The sequence below is a fragment of the Pyxicephalus adspersus genome, chromosome 8, assembly GCF_032062135.1.
Source record: "Pyxicephalus adspersus chromosome 8, UCB_Pads_2.0, whole genome shotgun sequence".
Classification (NCBI taxonomy): domain Eukaryota; kingdom Metazoa; phylum Chordata; class Amphibia; order Anura; family Pyxicephalidae; genus Pyxicephalus; species Pyxicephalus adspersus.
Window position 1 is genome coordinate 20,183,935 of NC_092865.1, and position 26,811 is coordinate 20,210,745.

Consider the following 26,811-nt stretch of genomic DNA (forward strand, 5'->3'; position numbering starts at 1 on the left):
CTATGCATGCTCCAGTTTTGTCTCCTAAGCATCCATGAAGTGTTATGTATTTTTCTCTTCTGCAAACTGGAATTACTGGACTGTAAATGCTCCAATCTGCTCTGTATGGTGGAAGATAAGAATATAACAGTATTGTTATGTCACCCCATCGATGCACTTTGTAGGTCTGCGAGAAAAATGAGATCTAGCAGTTAAGGTACTGTGATAGCTTTGTTTATGGGTTCCCAACCTATATGCCTGCATGTATGTGAAAGAGTTACATACACATTAAAAAAGTTGCATACAGTCAACCTCTCCAATAACCCAGGTGTGGTCTACAGATTTTAAGTGACCTGTGAGGTTACCTGAAAAGCCAGATGATACGTCAATGTAGGGATAATGAGAAACTTCAATATGAAGCCCTATATGCCTAATTGGGTAACATAAGTCCTCTTGGGCAGGGATATTATGTTCCTCTAGAATCCCAATGTGGTAGGAAGCAAAAGGCTCAGTAAAATATTGATTCTCCCCCAGTTTGGGGTGACAGATTTAAGAGGAACTTGTGCTTTGCTAGTCAGTAGCCTATACTTATTTCCTTTTGCACTCTTGCTTGTTGTGCTTGCTGGTTTTATTGAAAAGGAGCCTAATCTAAGCTTCATGTCCCTTTGGTTGATGCTTTCTCATAGCTAAGGACTCGCTCCCTTACCCAGCCTGACCGCATTGCGTGCGGTGACCGATGCTATATCAGGGAGAGGAGCGAGTCCCAGGATTCTCATACCCAGCAGTTCAAAGGTTTCCTTCTAGGTGGCCTAGTGACCAAACACATGAAAAGAGGAGCATTTAAGAGAACCTGCTGCTTTGCCCTACTATTAGTTTATTTTAAATTCCCCATCATGGCCCTAATGCTTCTGTATTTGTGTCCCCTGCACAATATCATGATACCATTTACAAGAAGGAGGTGTGAAGTAAATACAAAACAGCAAAAAAACATTTGCACTCACATAATTTTTTTTATTAATCTTCTTGTGCCAAGTTCTCCTCTTGTGAGACACCTGGATACAAAGCTCCAAAATAAATGATAAGGATATTAAAGATATAGTCTTCCCCTGCTCTAAATGGATACTGAACACTAGAAAAAACATTCTTCCCGTTAAACTCGCTCAGTATCCATGATGCGTGGAGTTAACTTTTTCAAACAAGATTACATGAAAGCATACATTTCACAGTTGTAAAGGATTTCAGGATTCCGATAAAAACCGTGTTCATTATAAATAAGTGACAACGTGGATTGAAAGGGTTCTTTATAAAACATTCTCTTTTACTCAAACACAAAAGCTTCAGTCAGGCAAATAAAATATGATTTAAGTAGTCTTATGCGGCGATATATATGACGTCCTGAATAAATTATTTGCATTTCCCGGACTTTTTCTTAGCATGCAATGTCAATATAAAGAAACAATAAGGTTATTTGCTACAGCCTGGTGCAGGGTGACCCTGTTTTGGAGGCTGTACATGAGACAGCACAGAATACAGTATGTTTCCAAATGGATTGATCATAAAAATGTCCCATAATGTCACATTCACAGGCTTGAGAATATGAACAGGGTAGTAGTGTTATATTGGTCAGAGATGAGGATATCAAATTGTGTTATTACTTACTTCTGTACATTTGGGTGTACTTTTAGCAACGGGTGCATAAAGATGATGGAAGATTTGGTAAAAGACAAAGGTTGTACTATTTTAAAGCTGACACCCCCTCAGTTCTCAATCTAATGCACATTCAGTCCAGGGGGGAATGCAACTGAAAGGGATATGTTCCTTATTCCTTGGTCCTGCAGCACTCCTGTTTAGAAATGTGGATGGCACCTTGACATCACAATGTAAAATACATCACAAACTACATAATGATGTCATGAGGCAGACCACAAAAACAGAAGTGCTGGGGTATTGTGAGACGTATACCAGAGAGGAGGAGGAGTGCAGGAGAGGAATAAGGAAAGCCATACATTTCTCTTAAACATAGCAGAAGAGAGTAGATTTAAACCCAATCTGTACAGTTTTAAAATAAGCTTTAACAGGTTAAGTGACTCCAAAATCTGTTTTAGAATATGCAGTGTTGAACAATGTTGTGCAGCTGAAGCTGAAGGGAGTGCATGTAGACAAGAGGAGGCTAAAAAGGGCTGCAGGATATCAGTAACACTAAGCAAATAAAATGTAAAAAATATGGCAATGGTTTAGCATAGCCATCACTTCTGTAAAACTAAATGCCATCCAGGTCTACTTACAACTTCCACCAGTCAAATCCTGATTATTAGCAGTTTCAAAGTTTTATCCAAACTTCTGCATTAGTAGACTGGTAAAGTAGTAGAATACAATAACCTGAATTTTAGGATGTGACAAAAGGCAAAGCCCATCACATCCGGCCATTTTTTTGTTCCAAAAGAAGATACGATCACTTTGCCATACTGTATTCAATGCTATAATATATTATGCCATTTAAATAACTCGATAAACGCTTCTTAGTCACACAACAAGGATGCAACCTTTTACCCCACCACCAGGAAAGAAGAAACGGAAGTAATGTAAGAGCTCTGCTATTCATATAAAAACTGTCCCTTAAAAAAAGAAGAAAACAAAAACATACCACCCACAGTCTGCAAGTTTGTTTCCGTAATGGCACACATATATGACCATATTAGAGATTTTTGCATACATTATAGTAAAAAAAAAATCTGTAAATGTTCAAAGCTGTTAAAACACGAGTCATCCAAATATCGCCATATTTATATATGGCACAATCAGTTGCTGATCCACAGCCATTCTATTCCATCTGTTGTATCATTTCACATCCTCACTGTATAGGAAATTACTGGGGTAACGGCTCTAAACTCAGTGTTTGTAAAATGCTTAAACCTGAACTGTATTGTGAGTAGAAGTGAGAGGTAAAAACTGATCCAGTGTATTCTGGCAGAGGGAGTGGAGTTCACTTCCACTCCACAATAAATGTATCTGGATTATTATATCACAGTGGCTAAATTCACAGACTTAAAATGCTACAAGATTTGATGAATAGAAACTAAACACCCCAAGAATCCCCATGATGTCTTCCTCCATGACTTTTCCTTTACCCTGACCAGTAATTGATTAAAATGCAAGGAAGATAAAATGAGATATCGGAAGACGAAACGTCTCCACTGATATGTTGGCCAGTGTTCAACCCAGAAATATTTTAAGCCAGGTGGGAAGAAATTGTAGGGGTGGCAGCCCCTATATTGTGACCCAACTCTTAAGTAACCACCCAAAAACAGCCCGGTGATTACTGTAAAGTGCCGAGTGGTGCACCCAGCTAAAAAGGGTCTGGGGAGAACACTGTAGGTTATCTCTGCAATCAGGTGCAAGTTGTGTTACTCTAATGGCCATTCAACTCGCAGTCTCCGTTTCATCCTCACAACAGGAAGCCCTTTTTAAACAACCCACTCAGGTAGGTTCTTGTACTACATACCTGTGGCAGATCTAAATATTGTTTTTTTTACAGTGCATGGTGTATGGGCATCCAAAAAAGTCCCCACTGCAATAAGATCATATACTTACTGAAAAACAATCAAAAAATGGGTAGAAACCATACTTAATGGCTGGTGTCGGTTTTATGAGATACCTTGATGGAAGCAAGTGAAATCTGCAGATGGGTGGAGAAATAATATTTACATACGAAAGAAAACTGACATGTTTGAGCACTATTAGAACATATACCTGTTGATTCTTGTAAAACTAAGCCCCTACTATAAATATTGTTAGCTGGAATGATTTTCTTCTGTGTGCCCCAATGGATCTGTAATCACTTTGTTACTAATGGTTCCATTTCCCCAACTTTGGTGATCACGCTCAACATCAATGCCTGCCCAATAAGATAATACAAGGGTGCTAATACTAAGGGAAGGGGTGACATTTATGTTTTTGGCTTAAGAAACATTTTAATATGTCAGACAGATTCACTTTAAATCAGATAAAGAACAATGTTAAAGAATGGCAAGGGAAAATGTGAAAATAGTTTTCCCTTTTTGCAGGTTAATGCACCTGCTTAGCAGACAATGAACGTCTCACCTGATCTTTCTCTATCCCCTTCCAGTTGTTACATCCCAAAGGGAAGTTTTTGAAAGATTCAGAGGTGATAGCAGCAGCAAAGGTGTAATTTCAGTGATCAGACATCACAATTTTTGGAAGGGTCAAAGAAAGGTGGGAAGCAGTGTACAAAGTTTGCTTTGGGGGTAAGTATGATTGATTAGCAGTCAATCTAAGTCATTCCACTCCTGGTGGGCCTAGAACTTTTCAGCACCTCCTCATAGTAAAATAAGTGTATGGTAGTGAGCGGAACAGAGCCTGTTACCATAGGACTTCTCTACTGGTTTAATTGCCGGGAATTTGGGTTTGATTTGCTGGTATATTTAGGTACCAGTCCTTAGGGGTGCTTTAAAGCCTAATACATGGATTTAGCTTTGGATAAACTAGTCTGCTGTGGAGCTTTCCCTCACCATTTGTTTGATTGACATCCCAAGTGTCTTGTATGCCCATAAATTACTGAAAGGAAGGGATTTTAACTTTTCAAAACTTTTTAAAATAAATAGTTTTAGCTTCAATTTTAAGACGTCATACAAAAATTCCTGCTTCTCAGAACTTCCAACATCTCTGGACCTAAAAGATTATTAAGCCAGATCAGGTAATATATAATTAAACATAAACATTTTTTTCTATCATCACCTTGAATATAAACCTGAAAACCATTATTTTTTTCCACAGTTTTCTACAAATGACTGATATTTTCACTGTTGCAGGCCTCTGTACCTTAAACATCTATTCTTACAACAAACACTGATATAAAGCCACCCTCTTTAAAACCAATGACACCAAAGGAAGGGGACTAGCTTTCTCAGGAGGTTAACAAAAGCAGCTTCTCTATGTTTCCCATGATAGGTTTATTGGAAGGCATGGTTGCTTTTACATATTTAGCCCAGTATGTCAGGCTATGTATCTGCAAAAATAGCCATGAATATTCACAATAAGTCAACAGGGCAGTCAATCAAGGACAGAACATGTTTGCAGCACTTTACTATTATCCCTATTATTATTATGATCCCAAGTATCAGCTATTTTGTAGGAGGTCTTTACCCTAATCAAAATCTTAAAGTACAAAACTGAACTTGTCAAGAGTACATTGATTAGGCTCAGACAAATTCAAAGAGAATGTATAATGTTTTATCTTTAGATACGTGATCCTCTATGAGGATGTCTTTACTTCTAGGGCTGAGGCTATACTGTGAATAGATAGTGTTGTTATTATGCCTGCACCCCCATGTAGGGATAAAGAGGCATACCTAGTAACAGGAACTCCTGACTACCCCTTATTTATATCAAACACTTGTGTCTCTGTTTGGCCTCAGCTCTATATATATATATATATATTATATATATATATATATATATATATATATATATATATATATATAAAAGTGTACTGTTTAGATGTTTGACATGATTATAATGCACTAAACCAGTGTTACTCCACCTTTTAAACATGGGGAAGCCTTGTCATGTTGTAGGGAACCCCTGCTATAAATACTTTATCCCCAGCTCACACTACATTAGTGCCGGACAAGTTGAGAATGTCTCTTACGTTGCAGGCCAGTGGGAAGAATGTCACGATTACAAATAGATAGATTATTGGTAACTGTTAAACTGACCTGAGAGGAACAAATCGTTCATTGCTTAAGGAAACGCTTAGCAACCTCTGGAGGAACCCTATAATTGAGAAATCCTGTACTAAACATTTGATCCAACATTATATTGGTATTTAAAATGCTCATACATATGTAGGGATATCACAAATACCAGTCGGTTAGTTTTTGTGCCTTAATAATAATAAAAAAATGAGTCTTTCATATCAAAAAGCTGTGTGCTATGCTGTTGGTGCAAGATCCTATAGAAAGACGGTAGGCACTCAAGATCACTGCCTTCAGCACATATATACAAATATTTGGCAGCTATGGCTTTAATGCCACCTTACATAATATTCAACAATTCTTCTGCTTTTTGTGTGTCTGTGTAGTTTTTTCCCATTGGCTTCTATAGGGCTATATATACAGTGCCACTGGCCGCATTAACCTTTGGACACCAGATTTAAACAAAGGGCAAAGGATGCTGCCACCAGATTGAGTATGCATTCTGTAAAGGTGGGCTGGAAATGGGTCACAAATGATACATAGGATTATTTTTAAAGTGCACTTGTTGACCTGTTTTAAATTCCTATCTGAAAGAATGGTAAGTTCATATAAAACACAGTAGAGTGTTTAGTATGTGTACAGTGTATTTGGTAATTGCTGCACACATGGACACAATTTAACTTTCAATCTATTGGACTAAATCCAACATTACTGTTACAGGAACAGAAGAGTATTTATTATATCACCAAGGGAGACAAATGTAATTTACAATATGTAACTATGTGTTACTTTGAACAGCAACCTCTGGTCCCACTACACTGCTCTGTATGGGTTGAACTAATGTAATTGGCCCCCCGAATTTTTGACAGTGTTCAATGACACAGGCGACATCAATGGGACTCAGTAAAAGCTCTTTTTTGGAGAGTAAGGAGAGGCTGGAATATCTGACACATTATTTTATGTCTATGCCCCTTATAGGAAGATTTCCCTCACTTCCAGTCTCAGAGGAAACAGGTAGCAGGAAAGGAAGTAGAGAGACATTTCCACAGTGAAAGCTAACATAACAGGTTTTACCCTTTGCAAAATGAAATAAAAAATATTTGCCTGGAATTTAATTTGGAACAGGGACATCTGCAGGACCCCTACGATCACTTATTAAACACTGCTGTTTTATAAATCATATAGATATTTAAATCACTTCATTGTTACTGTTACATTATTGCAATTTCCAGCAACTGTACAGAATAATTTCCCCCCCTTTTAAAGGGAAGGCAAATCTTCTGAATCATTATTGCAGTGTTCATCTAGGAATTTTAGAAGCAACATTTGTGTTTAAATGCTCGCTCGCATATTTTTGTTACAGAATTGTAAAAAATCCCCCTGTAAGTGTATCATTTAACTTCCCTGGTAAATGAGCCATGAGATAAAATATCAACCACACAGGGAATGTGTTGTGTTCATTCATGTAGCTGACTCCCAGTCTTTCATTGTGAGAAGAATCAGTAAAGCACCGCCATTGTGTAATGCTACAAAGCAGGGTCTGTGCATGTCATAAGCCAATATGTACCTATAAATTCTTTTTTTTTTTACATTATTTACATAAAATGGGTTTATTTTACATTCATATTTAAAAAAAAAACTTTAAAAAGACTTTACATTCTTTTTAAAAAGGCCGGTTTTGTTTTAAAGTGCTGCTAAACAAAAATGTTCATTTCTCTTTTTATAGAAACATTTTTGTAAAAAACAAATATATATTATTTTAAAGTACATTATTCTAGCAGATTGATGGGGGATTTATAGGTTGGAATATCCCTCCAAAGGGTAATTATGCCAAGCCTTGCCCTTCTTTTAATGGGTTAAAACTATGGAACTTTATGTCTATGAAAGGCTCCAAATGTATCCAAGGGCTCTGGTTATTTCTCATATGCTTGCTGGTGGTGTGGTGATAACTATCAATGCAAGCATTCCAGCTTGTACCATTCATGGCCATTCTTTCTGATGATGAATGGAATCAGGCACAAACAAAACTAAGGTGTGCATAACACATGCTTGTACACATCTGCTAAATTTTATTACCAGAAGTATTTTTTAAAGAACTGACAAAGCCCATAAATAATGCCATGCATTCTAAACTTGCCTTTATGCTGTTAGGATGTATATACGTGAATTATTCTCGCTCAAGACAGGTGGTCATGCTCATCTCACGTGAAATCTGATATGTGTACAATGGTCATTCATCAATCCAGCACATAGATCAATAAAAAAACAATCGGGAAAGACCACTGCACATGTCAATGAAGGAGTAGAACAGAACGGCCTTGGTGTGTACAGCATTTGTCTAGTCATCTGTCACTGGAAACAACCATGAAAGATTGTTTACAGTGACAACTATCCTGTGTACACACATAGATATTCCTATCCATCTATTACCTCCTAACCAAACTCACGGTCAAGAATTTGAAAGATACAAGCATACCTCTCCCACCCCCATGTTGCAACGGAATTGGTGCTATACGTGCAAGAAAAGGAAAAGTATACCTTTCCCTTAAAGTGTATCTAAATTCAAAATTTTCACTTTACATAAAAAGGTAGGCAACCCTTTTATTTAAAGTAAAAATTGTGTTTGTGTTTTTTAAGTGCAACACCCTTTTTTTGTTTGCTGCCTCTGTGTCGGGCCGAAGACGGATACTGGGATGACACGGCACCCGATGGAAGAAACATTCCGACGGAAACTGATCTGATCTAAAGGTAAGTTTAATTTTTTGTTTTGGGTGAGTTTTGGGTTTACTTCCGCTTTATTGTAAAGGAAACCAATAGCTTGATGGTTTCCTCTGTAAATGTTACTTAAATTAAGAAATACTGTAAAGAACTCAGGAGTGTCTACTCCCTAAGACACGGGTGATAACAGCATTGCACTTGTGTCAAGGTTTTTTGCTCCATCTGCAGATTTGTCTTGCTTCCAGTCTCTTGAAACAGTCCTCTCTTATCAACCATTTTTCAGGTGATTTTGTCAAGACACCTAGTTGTGCCTTATGAAAATAAAAAAGGCTGGTGTATATAGGATGTTAGCAGGGAGCTATGCCATTTCTATACTCAGGTTCTTTTGCCACAGGGTGAATATGTCCAAGCTGGAAATGATGTATGGATGCAGTGAAGGTGTAGAAAGCAACTCTGAGCACTGATAGATATACCTGTTGAAATCTTCATTGAACCTGAAAAGCAGTGCCTTAAAGCAAACCTGTTGTCAGGTGTGAGAATATACAGCAACAAAGACTGTAACAAAGACTTATGTGTCCGCACGCAATACTGTTAAACATTTAGGTGTGCTGTATAGTGTGTCCCCAGTTTGGTGTTGTGGTTCCTCCTACTTAGCTACTACATGTTGAGTTGACAGCAGGTGCAACCACATCACACTATTTAACACAGCTAGAAAAGTATATTGGTATATCTGGCGACAGGTTTGCTTCAAGGAGAAGAAGTTTTGACAACTACAGTCAGGAGATAACTTCCACATTAGATGCTTTAGCTGTTGACAGGAACCCTGCAACAACAGAATAATGCTGAACAGTAAAACAAATAAAATAAACATATGCAGAATATGTATAATGAATTATAAGTTACCTCAACTTTGAAAAATGTAAACAGTTTAGTTCTATGGAAACAATGTTAATAAAAACTCAGGTGAGGTGTCCTTCAAAATCATTTTCGTATTTAGTTGGGCATTGTATCTGTGGAGACAGTGCGAGCGTAGAGTGTAATTGAACCTAATCTCCATATCTTTTTGTGGGTTTGACAGTCCCTGCATCTCCTTTAACTAGGTTATTGGCACCTTAGATATCTAAAGGGCAACCTAGTTATAGGTGAAGACCACAAGTCCTGGAAGAGTTTCATGTCTTTCGATCATTATGTGATACAGGTGATACAGGCAGGGAAGTGAGTGTATTTACATATTACACTCCTCTCCCAACACCATCACTACAGTCGTAGCAGACGGCCCTTTTAAAAAAAGGACAGATGCAATATTTATATACTGTATACTCTAAATACTAAAAGCCCTTTAGAATATAAAACCAACTCCCATATTCATTCCTCTGTAAAACAAACAATAGTAATAAAATAATCGGCACAATGCAAAACAAAAACGGTGCTCTATAACATATGGAAAACTACATGTTGATGGTAATAAAAAAAATAATAAATAAATATGTGAAATACTGTTGTATGGCCAAAATATGCCAGGAAGCCTCCTGCACGTGCCCTAGGCATATAAAAGCTCACTGAAAATAACGTGTACTGAACTTCAGGTGTGTTAAAGCATATTCACTAGTCAGTTTGCAAACTTGTGTTGCAATCAGGTAGATGAGGTGAAGAAGGTCTCCCTTGTTCATATAACGAAAGGTGCGGAAGAAGTGTAGGTATGAATTTTAGCTGTAGCCTCTTATAAATAACAATGAATAGAAAATCAGGCTATTCAAAACACAAGAATAGTTATAATCCAACTTGTGTTACTAAGAAAGTATGAGAGCTGGCTAGTGCTTCCTAGTTTACAGCAAGCATCTCTCTCTTTAAAAATTCACATAGCAGGCAGCTGGCAAACAACACCAAGAAAAAAATAATAACCTTCCTTGTGTAAGAAATACAGAAATATGAACAGGGGCATCTTCAAGGAAAATTCTAACTAAAAGTTTTGGTGGACTCCTGAAGGTTTCATCATCCTCTGATTTAAAAAATCCCTGGTATGTTAGACACATGGGAAGGGAGTGGTACTAGAACCTCAGGGGTGCACGTCCCTGAGGGTTTTTAGGAAGAAAATTCATGCAAACATATACATGAGTAAACCCCAAAAGTTAAAAGTGAAACATTCATTCTATTTTAGTGTAAATCTGGGTTATCTTTCACCATTTGCAGCAATTTTTAGCATGCTTTTCACAGTGCTTTTGTAAAGGACTGCATATCACATTATATTGAGCCGTGCAACAATAGGTGGGCTCAGATTAAAAGCAGTACTGGAACCACAAAACACACTTGCCTACATTTTCCTGTGCTCGAAATCAAAGCCATTTCATTTAAAGAATAAGGATTTTGCCAACCATGGAAATTTAGAGAAGAATATACCAGGGTAAATATTAGTAATGATTTTCATGGATACTAATGTCCCATGTGTCAGAATATGACCTACATTTTAGGCCTGAATGAAGTGTACCTTTAAGAATCAAGAAAGGTGATCAAACCCTTCCAAGTCCACCTCCAACTCAGTGATCAGTCACAGAATGATTTGCTTATTATGCCTCAAAGATGCCCCTATTTCGTTGTATGGAAAATCAGAACTACAGCTGTGATATCTAAAAGGTTACTTATTGCAGTGCTGCCCTATTCAATCAAATGATTATTGAAAATATACCTTTCATACAGGTAAAAAGAGAACCTGACTCTGCTACAGAAGAATCTTTGAGCACCCTAATATTATACCTATGACAGCACCATCAAACTTCTATGCAGGTCAGGACCAAAATACACTGTCTGCCAAAATAAAAAAACAAAAACAAAAAAAAGTGTCATTGATAAAGATGCTGCAATGCCTACGGCAGCTTCTGAAGAACCCCCTCCGTACTGTAACTAAATGCACAGCTTTCTGTTTCACTGTTATGCTCAGAGGTTCATCAGATATTAAGTGTACTTGAAAAAGATTAAAAGGATATATTCACGTTAAAAAACAGCTCTTTTTCTTCATACAGTTGCTGCTGCTCTTTGAAGTCAAGAAAAGTTGAACATAGGAAGCTAACACATGGTTACTTTTCTGGATTTTGGCAATAAAATTCTCAAACTTCCCATTATTCCTTGATTGCTCTGATTATGGATTTTAAGAGCCCAACCTCGACCTGGAGTGGAGCGGAAGGGAAGGAAAACATGGTTAAAATTTGTTGAGGTAAAAGGGGAGGATATTAGTCTCGTTGCGTCCTCCTGTAAAATATATTCTTTTGTGTTTTAGTCTGGTCCGGTGGTGGACACTGAACCGTGAGCTGTCTCCCCGCCGTACGTAATGTCTCCTGTTGCTGAAGGTCCTACTCCACCGACTTCCTCGTGAGGAGGTGATTCCTCACCAGCTGGACCTCGCGAGGTGACAACAGTGGTGGTCTCAGGAGAAATGCTGTGAGGACCCTCAAGAGGAATACAGCCAGGATGGTTCTTCCGAAAGTGCTGATTGAGGATGGCCTGGAAAGGAAAGCTTTTCCCACATACATGGCAGTGGAAGGGCTTGTTGCCTGTATGTTTGCGGATATGGTACTCCAGTTGATCCTTGCGGGTGTACTTTTTCCCACACATCCGACACACAAATGGAGTGATTCCCATGTGGAGTCGCATGTGCCGATCCAGGCTGCCCTTCTGGTTGAAAGATTTGGCGCAGTAAATGCAGGTTAGTCGTGGGTTATAACGGAACCATCTCTCTGACACCTCCTGCTCACGAAGATATTCCACATAACCCCTCACCCCAATAACTCCTGTTTCTTCGCCCTAAATTGAAAAAAAGTCTACGTTCAAAAGGCTAGTGAGAAAAAAATCAAAATTGCAATCATGTACAGCTTAAACAGATGATAAACTACAACAGAAATAAATGTTGCACCTATTTGGTATTGCTCTGACCCTTGCTTAGTTTCTGTGCACAATATTATTAAAGCCTGTCTAATTTTTTAGAAGTTTAAATCAGACATAACAAATGCAATATGAAATGTAGCTTTTATGGCAAAGGTATTTTGTAAGCACTTTCTACAATGCTTGTTTCCTGTCTGATAGAAATAGTTTTTTTCCCATTTGTAAGCTGCACATGTGGACAATCTTGTTATTATGTAAATGCCGGAACATAGTAACACCTGTGCTTCTCATGCCAGCCAATTGGGACATCTGGGTAACTGGAAGGATGGAAGAAAAGGTAGGCTGGGGAGAAATAAAGCAGATTCTCTTTATGCAGATACACCCCTACCAATTCAGAACTAGACTTCTCTAAACAGCAGTGGATACTCTGCACTATCAATCAAGGGCTGTGATCCCTAAAAAAATGGCCAAGGGTTAGACTTTAAGGTACCACAATGGATGATTGCTGTGGACTTTGATGACTTTGCTGTGGACGGCTCCCAGTTTGCAGCCACTTAGCACATCATCTTGGTATTCCTAGAGTAAAATACCAAGATGACTGGCAAACTGTCAACTGAGGCTGAAAGTCAGACAGAGCAGCAAACAGATATAGTAACTGTAATAAAATCAAGTGGAATCATATGGAGTCACAGTATGTATATGGACAAAGGTCACTGAAGGAACAATTCTTTGGTTTGGCCTGTGCTTTCGCTTTATTGCTTCCAGAGTCAGTGATCCTAAACTAGTAATGATATAAAGTAATGTACCATTTTTCTGACTCTCATTCAGAGCATCTAGTCCCAAGTTGGGTAAAGGTATTAAAGCCAGACACAGCCAAGCAACTAGCATTTTCAATAAGTGGTCCAAGTGGCAGCCCCATACTCTTGTCACAATGTATTTAAAAGTCATTGCTTAAAGTTGCTCAGAGTTCAGTGAAGGAAGAATTTCCTCTATAGGGAAAAAACAGTAACAGATAAAGGCCAGCTTTTTCGATCAATCCGTAGTGTTAAAACAATCTGTTTTTTTTTTTATAGCCATGTGCACATGATAGGGACAGGCAGGCACACATCCCTGAAGAGAAAGGCAGTATAAATTGGTGAGGAGGTAAAATGTAAATGCACTTACTGTGAGTTTTAGCTAACCACTGACCTGGGAGCTGTGCTGCTTTGGTTCCTCCAAGCGCCGTGGAGACTCACTCTTTGCTCTGTGTCTCTCTGGCATGGCACCCACGCTGCCCGATGGGCTGAATCTAGCGTAACAAAGAAAATGATCAGTGTCAGGCAGGACCACACTAGATTACTTAACTAGAACCTTTCTATAGAACAATAAGCACATGCCCTACACTGCTTCACGGTATGGAAAGATACAAAATAAAAATATTTCTGTAACTGTAATAGCCAAAGATTGAGATTGCTTGAAGGAAATGCCGACAAACAACTTTATACAGACCCACAATATTAATATTATTACAACAGCGCTGTACAAAGTCCATAGTCATGTCACTAGCTGTCCCTCAAAGTGGCTTACAATCTATTGTCCCTAACATAGTCATATGTCTTTATTACAGTCTATGGTCAATTTTGAGGGGAAGCCAATTTAGCTAACTGCATGTTTTTTTTTTTTTCCAAAACGGCTGTAATGCGCCAAACCCGGAGGAAACCCAGGCAAACACAGGGAAAACCTGCAAACTCCATGCAGATAGTGTCCTGGCTGAGATTCAAACCTGGGACCCGGCGCTGCAAAGGCCAGAGCACACCTCTGAGCCAAATACGTGTAAAGCAGAATGTTTACTTTATCTTGTGACAAATCTAAACACATTGTTTTGCCAAATGCTATAACTTAGATTTACTCCCAAAATATTTTGAAGAAAAATATGAAATTAAACAGATTGTGCCCGGTAATAGAAGTCAGGGTTGGTGACATACAAACACAGCGATTTGTCTTCTTACATTATTTCATTAAGGTAGATTAATCACCGCTTACCTATCTATTTCACTGCTGGTTGGTCGGGAAACTTTGTTAGCTGATGATGCCAAGCTGTAGCTCTCCTGTCCGGCAGCACTGTGCCCTGTTGTATCAATGACCATTGCGGTCACTTCCTCTGCACTGCTTCCATCTTCGCCCGATGGCTGGTTCTCTGGACCCAACCACTCATCCAAGTTTTCCGTCTTGATTCGAAGGGCTCCCATTACCCTGACATCATCATCGCTCCGCTCTCCACGGTCTGCTGACCCTGTTTCCACATACCATTGTCCTGCTCGGTTAATTCGAAGAATGGGCTCCCTGCTCTCCACATCAGATCCTTGCTCCACCATATGAGGACTTGTGGATTCCTCAGCTGGGCTCAGCTCTCTAATGTCTAGTACAGTGCTTACCTGGCCCCTCCGATTCCCTGAGGACCTTGGAGTGCTGTGTCGTGGACTCACGGATCGAGTCAAACTCTGGCTGACACGGTGTGAATCCTGCACCCTCTCTTGATGTTTAGGCCTGGTCTGACTTAGTTCTTCCTCTGATTCAGGTGAACTGATCTTTAGGTGAATACCCTCAAGAATCTGTGTGCACTTATCGATAATGTGCTGCATTTGCAAGAAGCTGGCGGCTGTCAGATAGCTTATTATGTCGGCAAGCTGCAGGCAAATACGCCCTGTATAGCAGAAGGAGAGAAGCTGCTCGAAGACCCCAGGATTTTTGATTACTGATAACGACACTGCATTCATCTCCTTCAGGGACATGTGATCTCGAAAATATGGTGAACTTGCAGCTAGCACTACTTTATGTGCCCGAAAGGACTGGCCCTGCACATTGACCACAATGTCGCACAGGCGGCCTTGCATCCGCAGCTGGTTGAGGTGGGTCAGGACAGAGTTGCTGAACTCTGGGATCTCCAGCTGAATGTTGCCTCCCTTGTCCATGGCTGCCCCTTGCTTGGATACTCAACCCTGCAAAGAGAAGCAAAACAGTTCATCAATAAAACATCTAGTGACACATTCTAAATGCTGTGCTGTTTTAAATTCTTCACATACTATTTAATTTCCTACAACCTTTTACAAAGTGACTGTGTTTCATGGTACTCTTGAACACGCCTTCAAACTTTTTTTTTTCATGGAAAAGGGGGACAATTCTAAATGCAAATATATATAGGAAAACATATTTTGATAATATCACTATCAATATTCTGTGTACAGTGTGCTGTGCCCAGGGGCCAGGGCTATAATGTCTTGCATTCACAGTCTCCAAGTAACACTGGTTGCCAATGACTGATGACATCTACTGGTAAAGGAAAAAGTGCTATGGAAGAAAACCTTCCAGACTGAAGGTAAGTAATGTAGCAAGAGCTTATTTTTCATCTCCGCTTGGAGACAGAAGGTTTAAAGCAAACAATGCAAAAGTAAAAAAAGTAATGATAACAAAAGTTTTAAAGTAGTTAAATTAAACCACAAACTGAGATCCTGCAGAAACCAAACCATTCTGAAATGTCAGATATCTGCTTCCCTGCTGTACTCTGTGTTACCTCTTGTCAGCACCATCATTACTATTGTGTCCTTAAATGACACAGATTGGGCTGGTACTTTAAACTACACAGCAAGAGCGAGGACCATGCATCAAACAAGCCTTAAATCCTAAAAAAAATCCTTAAGTTCTGTAAGATCTTCAGCCAGGGCTGTTCCTTACTTCTGCACAGAGGTGCAATATAAAAGGCCTTATTGTAAAATTCTATTTTTATTGAGTCGCTTTAAATGGTCTGCACACATTGCATAGAAAAAGACAGATAACCAAATAGCGCCCAAAACACCTGCCTTTACCTCTCCCATTACTACAACATTCTTCACAGAAGAGAACAAAAAGCGCAAGGAAGCAATCACAAAATCACTACAAGCATGGACACCAGTCAGAAAACTGGCTGATAGAACTGTAAAGTAAGATCGTATTTCTGGATCCAGTACAGAATTATTGTCTTCTGTATTTTTACATTGAATAATAATGCTAATTTATAATGCATATTGTGCAAACCTTTGGCAATCTATTAACCATAAATTCTAATTACAGATCCAGTTAATGTTACTTTTCAGGTGTAGACTCACCGGAAAAAAAAGGGAAAGCAGTCATGGAAAAAAAGAAAAAAACTGAAAAAAAGGGAAATGAATTGGCTCTGAAAAATGTCAAGACAGGTATAAATTTGTGATCTCACAGATTTCCCTCAAAGACAATAATGAATGCAAACGAGATGTACAAACTGTGCTTCATGTCTCTAATATCCTGTAACTGAAAGTACAGTATTTGCATAGGACGGTGTTTTCTGTCATATAGATTCATGCCGTTACAGCAGATCTGCAAATAAAGGTAAAATGAAGGGAAACATTCAGTGGTTTCTGTATAAAGAGATCCAATTGATAAATGTAAGATTCAGTATAAGTCATATAAGAGTGCACACAACCTTATACTATATAACATAACTCAAAAAGCAGTCACCGATAAATTTAGAGCAAGACAATTTCTGCTCTATATTTTTGTACTGTAACACACAACTTTAGGGAACCTGTGCTGTGACAATCAGCACTAAAATACAAAATAATAAATGGGCTGTCAAATTAAAGCATATTAACACATCACAAACGATGGTATAAGGGTCAGCATGCTCAGGTTATTCTCTGATGTCCACACCTCACTAGGTAGATTTTTTTTTACTTCCTATCCAAAAGATGCCACAGGAATTGAGAAAAAAATCTCTCCAAATTGCTCAACCCAGATTTATGGGTGGCAGCCCCTGTATTGTGACCCAACTCATCAGTAACCACCCAAAAACAGCCGGGTGGTTACTGAAAAGTGCCCGGTGGTGCACCCAGCTAAAACAGGTCAAAATAACAGCTCAAAAGGGATTATTTATAAAGCAGTGAATTTCACATTCCCTGGTGGAGATTATTCCAGTCTATGTATTACAATAGCAGCAATTGATTCTCCACTAGGAAATGATTCAGGGAATGTCAGATTCACTGATTCATAAACAGACCTCACAATGTTATCTCCCCTTCCTTTATCATCTTAGTGTCAAAGATCACCAAACCAATAAATGGAGTAAATTTTACCAGTGAGTCACAAACAGCAACATAGTTTCTAACTATTTCCTAATATATTCAAAACTCAAAAAAATACATTTGTTACTAAAAGTATTTAAATACTTTTTGCTATTCAACATTAAAGTGGACCTGTCTGATTACACATTACGGTCATACTCACCCATACTGACAGATAAGAGCTGTCCCACATTGTTTTGTCTGCCGGCATCGTCTCCCAGGTTCCTGTCATTCCTCTTCCGGGTTTGGGGCAGCCACTGATAATGCAGCTCCTGCACATTAGCAGGATTTACTGTATATTGAATTCCTGACACCTGGCTCCATACACCATAGACAGCATACCAATTTTTTTTATAAATCAGACATGTGAAGTTTCTTTCAGATAAAATATGTTAGGATCTGAAAGCAATGCCCGCACACCTCCGTTCATCAGCCTGAGCTTACTGGGACTTTCCAGCTTGCTGGTATACATCAAAATGAGCATTACGTTTTTTTTCTTCACACGGATGGTTTTTATAGCATTAAACCACAATTTTTTTTCACCCTCTTTAAATGTTCATGTCTAAAAAAGAAATGTTCCCAATAAATGTCAATAACCATGTGAACAGAAATGCATGCAGTCACCCTTGGGCACAGATCCACCCAAGATGTACTTGTCGAAGAGAAGTACAATTTTTACTAAAGTTAACTAAAGTCCACCTTTGAAAAACAGGGATCAGGTAGATCATCTTGCAAATGATCTCCCTTCTGCAATAAAAAAATACCTGCCTGATTGCTGTCATCATTTATCTAAGAAATGCTTTAAAGAAACGTAGGATATCCGGTACAGCATGGCTTCCCCTGCAGCTGCTGGGACTGAATGAACCAAGTGCCAATCAAGATGCCCCAAGACCTGAATCCAGGAACTAAAGAAAGTAAAGGTACCAGAGCAATCAGGCAGGTAAGGGTATAGGTAAGGGTCTGGTTGCAACTTTTGATTCAACTTTAGGGATGTGCATGATTTATAAAATAAAAATTCTGCTAATTTCTGTGTGAACATAAACTCCTAATTTCTATAACAGACCAAAGCAAATAAAGCGCAACCGACTGATAAAACTTTGTACAGCACCATTTCAAGCCATTACCAATATTAAACATTATTTAAATAGCGCAAACATATTACGCAGCGCTGTACATTAAATAGGGGTTGCAAATGACAGACAAAAACAGTCAGACACATGAAGGAGGAAAGGACTCTGCCCTGAAGAGCTTTCAAGGAGGTGGGGGAGACCTAGGAGGTGTGGGAAGTATCACACAATAGCCATGGTTATATAGCTTTCATCAGGTTTGCAGTTCAGAATGAGCGGAATGAAAGTAAACAACACAATGAGTTTCTTTCCCCTGTGGTTGCCTACAAGATTGTAAAAAAAGCATCTGAGTCAGTAACTAGACTTTTACCAGTCCCGGAAACCCCTTTAAAATGCACCTAAATTCACAAAAAAGTGTTAACCAGGTAAAAACAAAGAGATCACCTTATGTAAGCTGTGCTAACATTAGACAAATTTCCAAGCATACACAGAACTGTATGAAATCTAATGAGATTGCATGACTCAAAATGTTTGATGTTACCTAAATGCTCAAAAGGGTTTTTCTACCTTTCTCAAAAATTTTTAGTCTTTCCAGCTATCAATGTGGTTTATGTGACCTGTAGTAAAGTCCCAGGGAAGTACCTGATGCTTTTGTAATTTGCTGCATATAAATATTTGCAACGATGTACAAAGCATTAAACGCTGCAGCCATGTAATAAGTTTTTAATAAATGTATATATATATATATAAGAAACAGTAATTATATAGCACATATTATGCAACGTACAATAAAAAATATATATATATATATATATATATATAGTAGAAGAATGAAACACCTGATGCCAAATCATTTGGCATCATGCACTTCCATTTCACTGGAAAATGAATTAAAGGGCCTGGATAAGGCTGTCAGTAATTGTATTGCTGCATATTTGTGGCATTTTATTTGGGATCTATAACTGAAGTGTCCTGGAAGTAGTGGTTGGCCCAGGCACTCCATCCCGCTTCCAGGTCAGGAATTGAGGATTGCTAGGAAGCACCTGGATATTGATTTGTATTGGAATGGGTGCCTGAAATATTTCTTTGCTGCAAGTACGTTTTGTGCTAATCCCTCTTTTTTGCTTTGTTGACTTTAAAGCGTCTTTCTCTGCTGGTGGCTGCTAATGACTGTTAGCAATGGAGGTAATGTTAAAGGTCCTGCTAGAAAACACTGCGGCTCTGCAAAAGTTGCGCCAGCAGATTGAAAAGCTGCCCAACAGACTATTAGCAGTCCACTTGGCTAATACTGGGGTCTAGCTGTCTGTGCAGACCTATGCTAAAGTGGGGAACCAACATATGTACATATAACATATTCATTCATTCTACAGATGATGATACTGTAAGGTACATGTAGCACTGTTGGGTGACAGTGGGTGAAAGCCTCCATGCAAAATGTCCCAGCAGCCCTGAAAGGGTTAATGGACTGTGTGCAGTTAAAGAGCCTGACAGTATCCAGACACTGCAGCTGAGATACAGCAACCTGTTTCGGATCCAGTGTTTAAGATTGTTTTCTGCACTAGAAAAATGGGAAATAAGGAATCCTTCCATGTGAAAAACTTTTTTGCTGAAAACAGATACTTTTCCCAATGGTAACATGTAAACCACTGGTTGGAGAGGTGCAGCAGAGGCCTGAAACAGCCCCTACAAGCCACAGTGTGTTTGCAGCCAGCAGCATAAACCCCTCCAAAATCTATAACTTCAGGTACACCCGATTACTGCAACAGGATACAAACACAAGACAGATAACCAGCAAACCTACATTTCTATATTCCCAAAATGATGACAGTGGCGTTGGATTAAAAAGTAAGATACAAGTCACCTATTGGCAAATTATCAACAATCTCCTTGAGGAGATACTTGAAATACCCATACTATTGGATTTGCTGACCCATCTTCTGGGGTTACCAATCCTTGAACTCACTAAACTTACCACCTAATGACCAATATTCTTGGCCAGATGTCTTATAGCTAGTCAATGGAAATCAATCTCCCCCACCACATTACCCAACATGATCAGTCGTATCAAAGATGTACTTTATGGAACAACTTGACAGCAAGGTTATACGACAAATGTAACCAGATTTGGGCCCCATATGATCATATCTGACCACCTCCCATGGTTTTTGCCAGAAGGGTGGTTCTGAAAACTACTATCCAGCCAAGATGCAGGAATTTTTTCTTCCCCTGCATACTACGCCCCTATTCATTTAGCTAAATATTTTTGACTTTGTCAAAAGTCAAAGTCAGGCTATGTACACACGTGCAATAATTGTCGTTGGAAAGGATCTTTCACGATGCTTTCCAACGACTAACGAGTGCACGATGCATAAACGAGTGCTGTACATACAGCGCCATTCTGCCCTATGGAAAGGGGAGGGACGGAACGCTGTGCTCTCCCCCCCTTCACCTGCATTAGGATCGTTCGTCGTCCATCATTCGTGGACCTGCCAGGACGGTCGCTCGGATGATGGCCACTGTACACACGCCAGATTCTCGTCCCATATCAGCCCTGAGCCGATTATTGGACAAAAACCATTGCACGTGTGTACCTAGCCTTATTCTGACCATGCTATTTTCCAATGGTCGGTTTACCCTTTTATTGTTATTTTCTGTTATTTCTCAAATGCAGCTAACTGCTTATGTGAATTAATGGAGAGCAGTACCCAAATACTGGAAGTTCATTGGTATTGGCAACCCAAATGATGACTTCTTTGTTCTTAAAGGCTGCAGCTCATGTCATGCTAAATGTCATACTAGATGGGTTATGGTTATGTATGTAATCGGTTTTGTATTCCATTGTATTTTTCTTTGTTACATGTTGGATTGTTATCTCCACTATGTTTTTGTTTGTTTACATATCGTTCTATTTGTTTTTTTTTGTCCACTAGTATTATAAAAACCTTTAATAAAAACACATTTATTTAAAGGGAAAAAAAGTAAGATACAGACTGGCATAAAAGGGATTTGAGCTGGGAAACCGTTTCAGATATTTTTATTGGTTTACAAGGTAAACACTTTAACAAATAGAATCCAGTGCTCAACCCAGAAATCCCAGTGTTCAACCCAGATCCTGGTGGGAAGAAATTGAAGGTAGGTGGCAGTCCCTGTATTGTGACCCAACTCTTCAGTAACCATCCATCAGTAACCAGGTGGCTACTGAAAAGTCCCGGATGGTGGGCCCGGCTAAAAGGGGCTGGGGAGAACACTGTAATCTGTATGGAAATTGCGCTAGTTTTGAGAACTTTTTTGTGCCCAGCAATGACCTTACTGATGAAAATAATGTACAAAATAACTCTATTTCCTAAAGCTCTGTAAATTCTGTTCAGTATAATTGATCTGCAAGGTATGGCCCCATTGCACATGCTTGGTTCTCAGTGGAGTAATGTGTACCTTGAAATGTTTGCACAACGTTTAGATGTATAGTGCATGGCAGTGACTTGTAATGAAAGAAAGATTATTGCACAGACTCTTGCCATTACCAGACCGTACAGAAGAGTGGTAAACCAGCTGGTGACAAACGTTGGTTCACCAAAGAATAAAAAGGGACTTTGTCTGTCGCCTTGTCCCATGATGGATCACTCCCAGGAGGATATGGGGGGGAGGATGTGTAGTATAATGAAACACATTCCAGGGGTATTTGGCATCCTGCACTTCAATATCACTTTAAAAGAGGATTAAAGGGCCTAAGAAAGGCTGTCAGTAATTGTGTAGCTGCAGATTTGCAGCATTTTATTTCGGATTCAGGCCCAGAGCGTCCTAGAAGGAGTGTGTGGGCCAGCCATTCCATCCTGCTTCCAGTTCAGAAATTGAGGATTGCTAGCAAGCACCGGCTAATGCTAAAAAGAAGAATGTTGTTTATACTGGGAGGGGGTTTTGCAGCCTGTGGCCCAGGTACACAGGCTATAGATAGGTCTGTGGGACTAATAAAGAAAGAGAGAGGAGGCTAAACACTGATCCTCTGCAAGGGGAAACCCTGGATATTGATTTGTATTAGAGTTTTTGCAAATAAAAGTGAGCACAATGGCCTGAAGTTGAACAGGAGACTGGAAAAGCTCTTTGTTGCAAGTACATTTTGGTGCTAACCCCTCACAAATATATATATATATAAAATAACTGAGTATTGCTCAGTTTAGGCAATGTTGAGCTGAACAGAGAATAATGCTTGGCTTTAGCCAAAGTCTACATTTGCATTGAGAGCCCTTACGTAGTCATTACATATGCTCATTCCTGCTTTTATTTATAATTGAATTAATGAAGAGTTACAACCTGTAGAACTAGTGAATGATTGTACAAAGTGGTCAATTGCCGTCTGTTTTGTGCACTATAGAAGATTGTTAATAAAGAGTTTTATAACTTTTGTTAGCTCAAACAGAGCCCAACGGATCAAACAGTTGGCCCGGATGCTGACAATACATTTCATTTCTCCAGTGTGGGGGCTGCATAGTCTTACTTTTCCCTTCACTTCCATCCAATGATCCCTACAAGGACTCTTTCTGTCCTAGGGTGCCATTGTTCACACACTCCACTGTATGTGGGGTAAGAGGGAGGCTGATGGGGGTGACTTTGGAACTTTATTGAAGGAGCAAGAAGTGCAAACTGCTAAAGAAGTTTACAGCTCATAGAGCCCAGGTAGACATTGGCCTTTTGCCTTGGGTGGGCATATCAGAATGTGTAAGATGCCAAATAGTGGAGCCTGGTGATTGAACCAGGATGGTGCAGCACATCACCTATTTACAAGAGTTGTAGCAGCACCGATCAGCCTTTGGCAAGGACAGTGAAAAATGCATCAACAAAGATAGCACCAGCATATGGATTGGCTGGAGCAGGGTAACTTTTAGAGCTTTGTTTGCCATAATGTTTAAATATGTAATTTATTTTTGTAAAATATGGCAAGCACTCCAGCCTCACTTCTCTCTTCATTTCTGCTTTAAAGTGGAGAAGGGAAAAATTCTGTGATATCATAACAGTTTAACTCAACTAGTTTAACATAACTAGTTTAATTTAAAAAATCCACACCTAGACAATATTTATGTTTTAGAAATAATCAGGGCATCAGAAAACTGCACCAGCAGCTATCCATGATCTACAAGATTCAGAACTTGTACTGCTTCAATGGTAGACGCGTCAAAGGCCACCTAGCGCATTACTTGACATAGGGTACTAGGCGACAACAGGTCCCTAAATCACAACACTGTGTCTGCTATATCTATAGAAAGCCCTTGTGTATGAAGCAAAGATCTCACTGCCCAGGGCTCATGTTATCTTTGTAATGTGTAGCAGATTGCGTTGAGGTTAACAGCAGAAAATAGCAAAGCTTGCAAGTGAAAATAGCGAAAGCTTGTGAAGTGAATAATTGCACTTGCACAATATGGTGGGAAGTTGGAAAATATCTCACATAATGGGAGTCCAGCATCTATTAGCGTTTCTCATTTTTTTTTTTACATCGGGGGCCCTTGAAATAATTTTCAGATCTTCAGGGAGCCCTTGCTATAATTACTATATCCACAGCTCACAGTACATTAGTGTGGCAGTCATTAGGATGAACCGCTCTGACTTGCAATGGAAAGATTGTCACCCTTACATGAAGCCAAAAAAAGTGGTATCTATTAAACCAGGGGTCCCCAACCCCCGTTCTTGGCTCTGGCTGCTTGGGGGGGGGGGGGGGGCTGTGGATCACATCTCTGGTGTGTATTGCAGGCTTAGGGTGGATGGTTGGTTTTGTGTCTCTGGACATGCTCAGACCTGCGATGGGTTAGTGGGTGGGTTCTGGTATCATGACGTCACTTTGGGGGGAAGTTTCTTCCCCTTTGAGTGACACCCAGCTCCCCACGTATGTGCAGTCCGGAGTCAGTGCAATTAGTAGTCCACGAGCTCCAAAAGGTTGGGGACCACTGAATTAAACTGATGAGAGAATCATGGATTTCCCATTGCTCAAGGAACTCGCTAGTGACCTCTGGAAGAACCCTGGTTGAGAAACACCGAGTTATTTGCCGCCGCTAGACTTATCTATCCTTCACATTTCTCCTCATCTGCTAACTTTCTTTGCAAATCTCTACACTGGCTTCCATTTTATCCCAGAATCAATTCTTAGCTACTTTGCATTGCCTGAAACACAAATATACCCCTAGTAGCTCTCTCTGCTCCAATGTCCTACTGCTGACTCCCTCACTCATAACCTCTTCCCATGTACAGCTCCAGGACTTTGTTGAAGAAAAGTTGTAGAAATAAATATTATTAAGCAATGATTATCTATCCCTGAGAATGATGGGCGGTAAAGAATTAGCATCTATTGAACAATTCACAGTCTTATCAACAGGGCTGTGGTATATCTGTAATGGAAGTGGGATTAGAGGTAATTTTTATTTACGTACTGTAACAGGATAATTATAACCAGTGGCCTGAAAAATGGTTTCTTATCTACAGGACGCTATATACTTTTAAGATAACTACATTCTTGTTCATTTCTCAACCAGGGTTCCATGGAAGGTTGCTGGAGGTTCCTTGAGCAATAAACACTTTGTGCCTCCTAGGTTATATTAACTGAAGCAATGATCTTTTTAGTGATCTGTAATGGTGACATTCTTCCCACTGGCCAGCATTGTAAGAGGCATTCTTCCTCCTGACCATCATACTAATATACTGCGAGTTGCGTATATAGTAAATATAGAGGGGTTCCCTGAAGACCGGAATCGTATTTCAAGGGGTACCCTTACTTTAAAAAAGTTAAGAAACCCAGCCCTAGAACAACCTGTCCAGAGAAAACAAAAAAAACAATAAAACTTCCTTAGTACAAGACAACAGCAGCAACACATTACTTTAAATAGAACCAAAATATAAAATTACTTTCCACTCGTGGGATGTCCCCATGCCTTTGCATTAAAAACAAGAGACATGAAAATGTTTTAAATATTTTACCTTCATACAGATTTTACAAATTATAAAAGATAAATCAAGATTCAAAGTTGTTTTACGCATTTTCTCACTGATCCCAATATTAAAAATATGTAAACTTGAGTGAATCTCAATAGTTTATATTATTTCCGGTGAACAGTACAGCTCCATTATACCTCCAGCACTGCAAAAGTGAATGTAGCAGCTCTCATTCACTATAACAGCCCTGTAGTTTGTATTCCCCTTGGCGGTACACTAAATACAAGGTGCCCTGTGATTGGCCAGAATGAAAGACGCCGCATCAGTGATTGGGTGTTGCAGCTTTTGCTCTATTGTCTGCTGTGTATTGTCTGCTGTATATTGTACATTGTCTGCTGTATATTGTAGCAATGCTGTATTGTTTGCTGGGGATAAGCAAGCTCTGTGTCTTTATATATACCGTGCCTGGGATGGGGGGTAAAGGAGTTGGAAAACAGGTCACCAGTGCAGGTTTTTTTTTTTCTTTATTTTAGTAATAATACAACAATGTGCTGCTATGGCTCTAGTAGTGTTTTCATTCTACGTGGCCTTTGTACCCCACCTCCCCTTTGATAAAGTTCTGCAGCTTGTTGGTGTTTTTGGAACTTGACCTTTCTGGGAGTACTGGATGTCTGCTCCCTCCCTATGGACTATAGACTAAAGAACACAATGGCGGGGATCAGGGGATGGAACCATGGTGTGTGGTGGGCTGGGGTGCAGTAGTAAAAAAGAGAAGTGGGGGATTGTACTATCTATGGCATGAGCATCATTGTTATGTAAACGCCTCATTCCCTACACCCCTGGTGGCAGGGGCACCAATATATGCCCTAAGTGTTGGATGCTGGCAGTGCTGGGGAGGACACACAGCTCCCCCCTCTGGGCAGATTCTTTATCTGCAGGGAAAGTTTACTGTAAACATTCCCAGCCAATCAGCATTCTTTCAGGGGCGTGTGGGCGCATATGATTGGTCGTGTGTGAGAAACGTTACACTACTAACCCCAAGCTCACTGGGCTATATTCACCAATACAAGGCAATGCCCCCTGGGGTAATACACATCTGCCCCCATGTAAGCGAAGCCATTAGACAGCCATGTCACTCTCCCCCTTCTTCTCTATGGACATCATTACCAGTCCTGTTCCCCTGGCACCGCACTCACTCATCTCAGGTGACCCCCCCAGGGCAGTTTTCAGGCCAGTTAAGGTGGAAGTGGGCGGGCTAATAGCTAGCTGGCCCCACCCACACACGGGAGACCTGGTTGTGCACCGCCAACCTACGCTTCACCCCCAACCCTTTATTTCTTCCTCCCCCACAGAGAAAGGCACCTACCTCCGGGGGCACGGACGGGCCGGGACGGGGCCACCGCCGGAACACAGCGCTCCGGAAGTGCTATGTCAAAA

General features: G+C 39.8%; 1 protein-coding gene across 2 annotated transcripts; it reads right to left on the bottom strand.

The window, feature by feature from the left end:
• Positions 1-969: 969 nt before the first annotated feature.
• Positions 970-26,811, bottom strand: ZBTB37 (zinc finger and BTB domain containing 37). Of its 2 annotated transcripts, none has more exons than XM_072419720.1 (4): positions 26,741-26,811; positions 14,307-15,262; positions 13,473-13,572; positions 970-12,206 (listed from the first exon to the last, which is right to left on the bottom strand). In XM_072419720.1, the coding sequence occupies exons 2-4, from the start codon at positions 15,233-15,235 to the stop codon at positions 11,679-11,681; spliced, it is 1,557 nt and encodes a 518-aa protein (XP_072275821.1). In that variant the 5' UTR covers positions 15,236-15,262; positions 26,741-26,811; the 3' UTR covers positions 970-11,678. The 2 variants fall into 2 exon arrangements, with proteins under 2 accessions (XP_072275821.1, XP_072275822.1); XM_072419721.1 differs by having other exon boundaries at positions 12,037-12,223.

Bases quoted from the DNA above. Each gene is read 5' to 3' on its own strand.
- ZBTB37 (XM_072419720.1), bottom strand. From the start codon at position 15,235: ATGGACAAGGGAGGCAACATTCAGCTGGAGATCCCAGAGTTCAGCAAC. The intron at 13,573-14,306 runs GTAAGCGGTGAT...TTGTTACGCTAG, and splicing joins ACCAGCAGTGAAATAGATAG to ATTCAGCCCATCGGGCAGCG. The intron at 12,207-13,472 runs GTCAGTGGTTAG...TTTTCAATTTAG, and splicing joins CAAAGCAGCACAGCTCCCAG to GGCGAAGAAACAGGAGTTAT.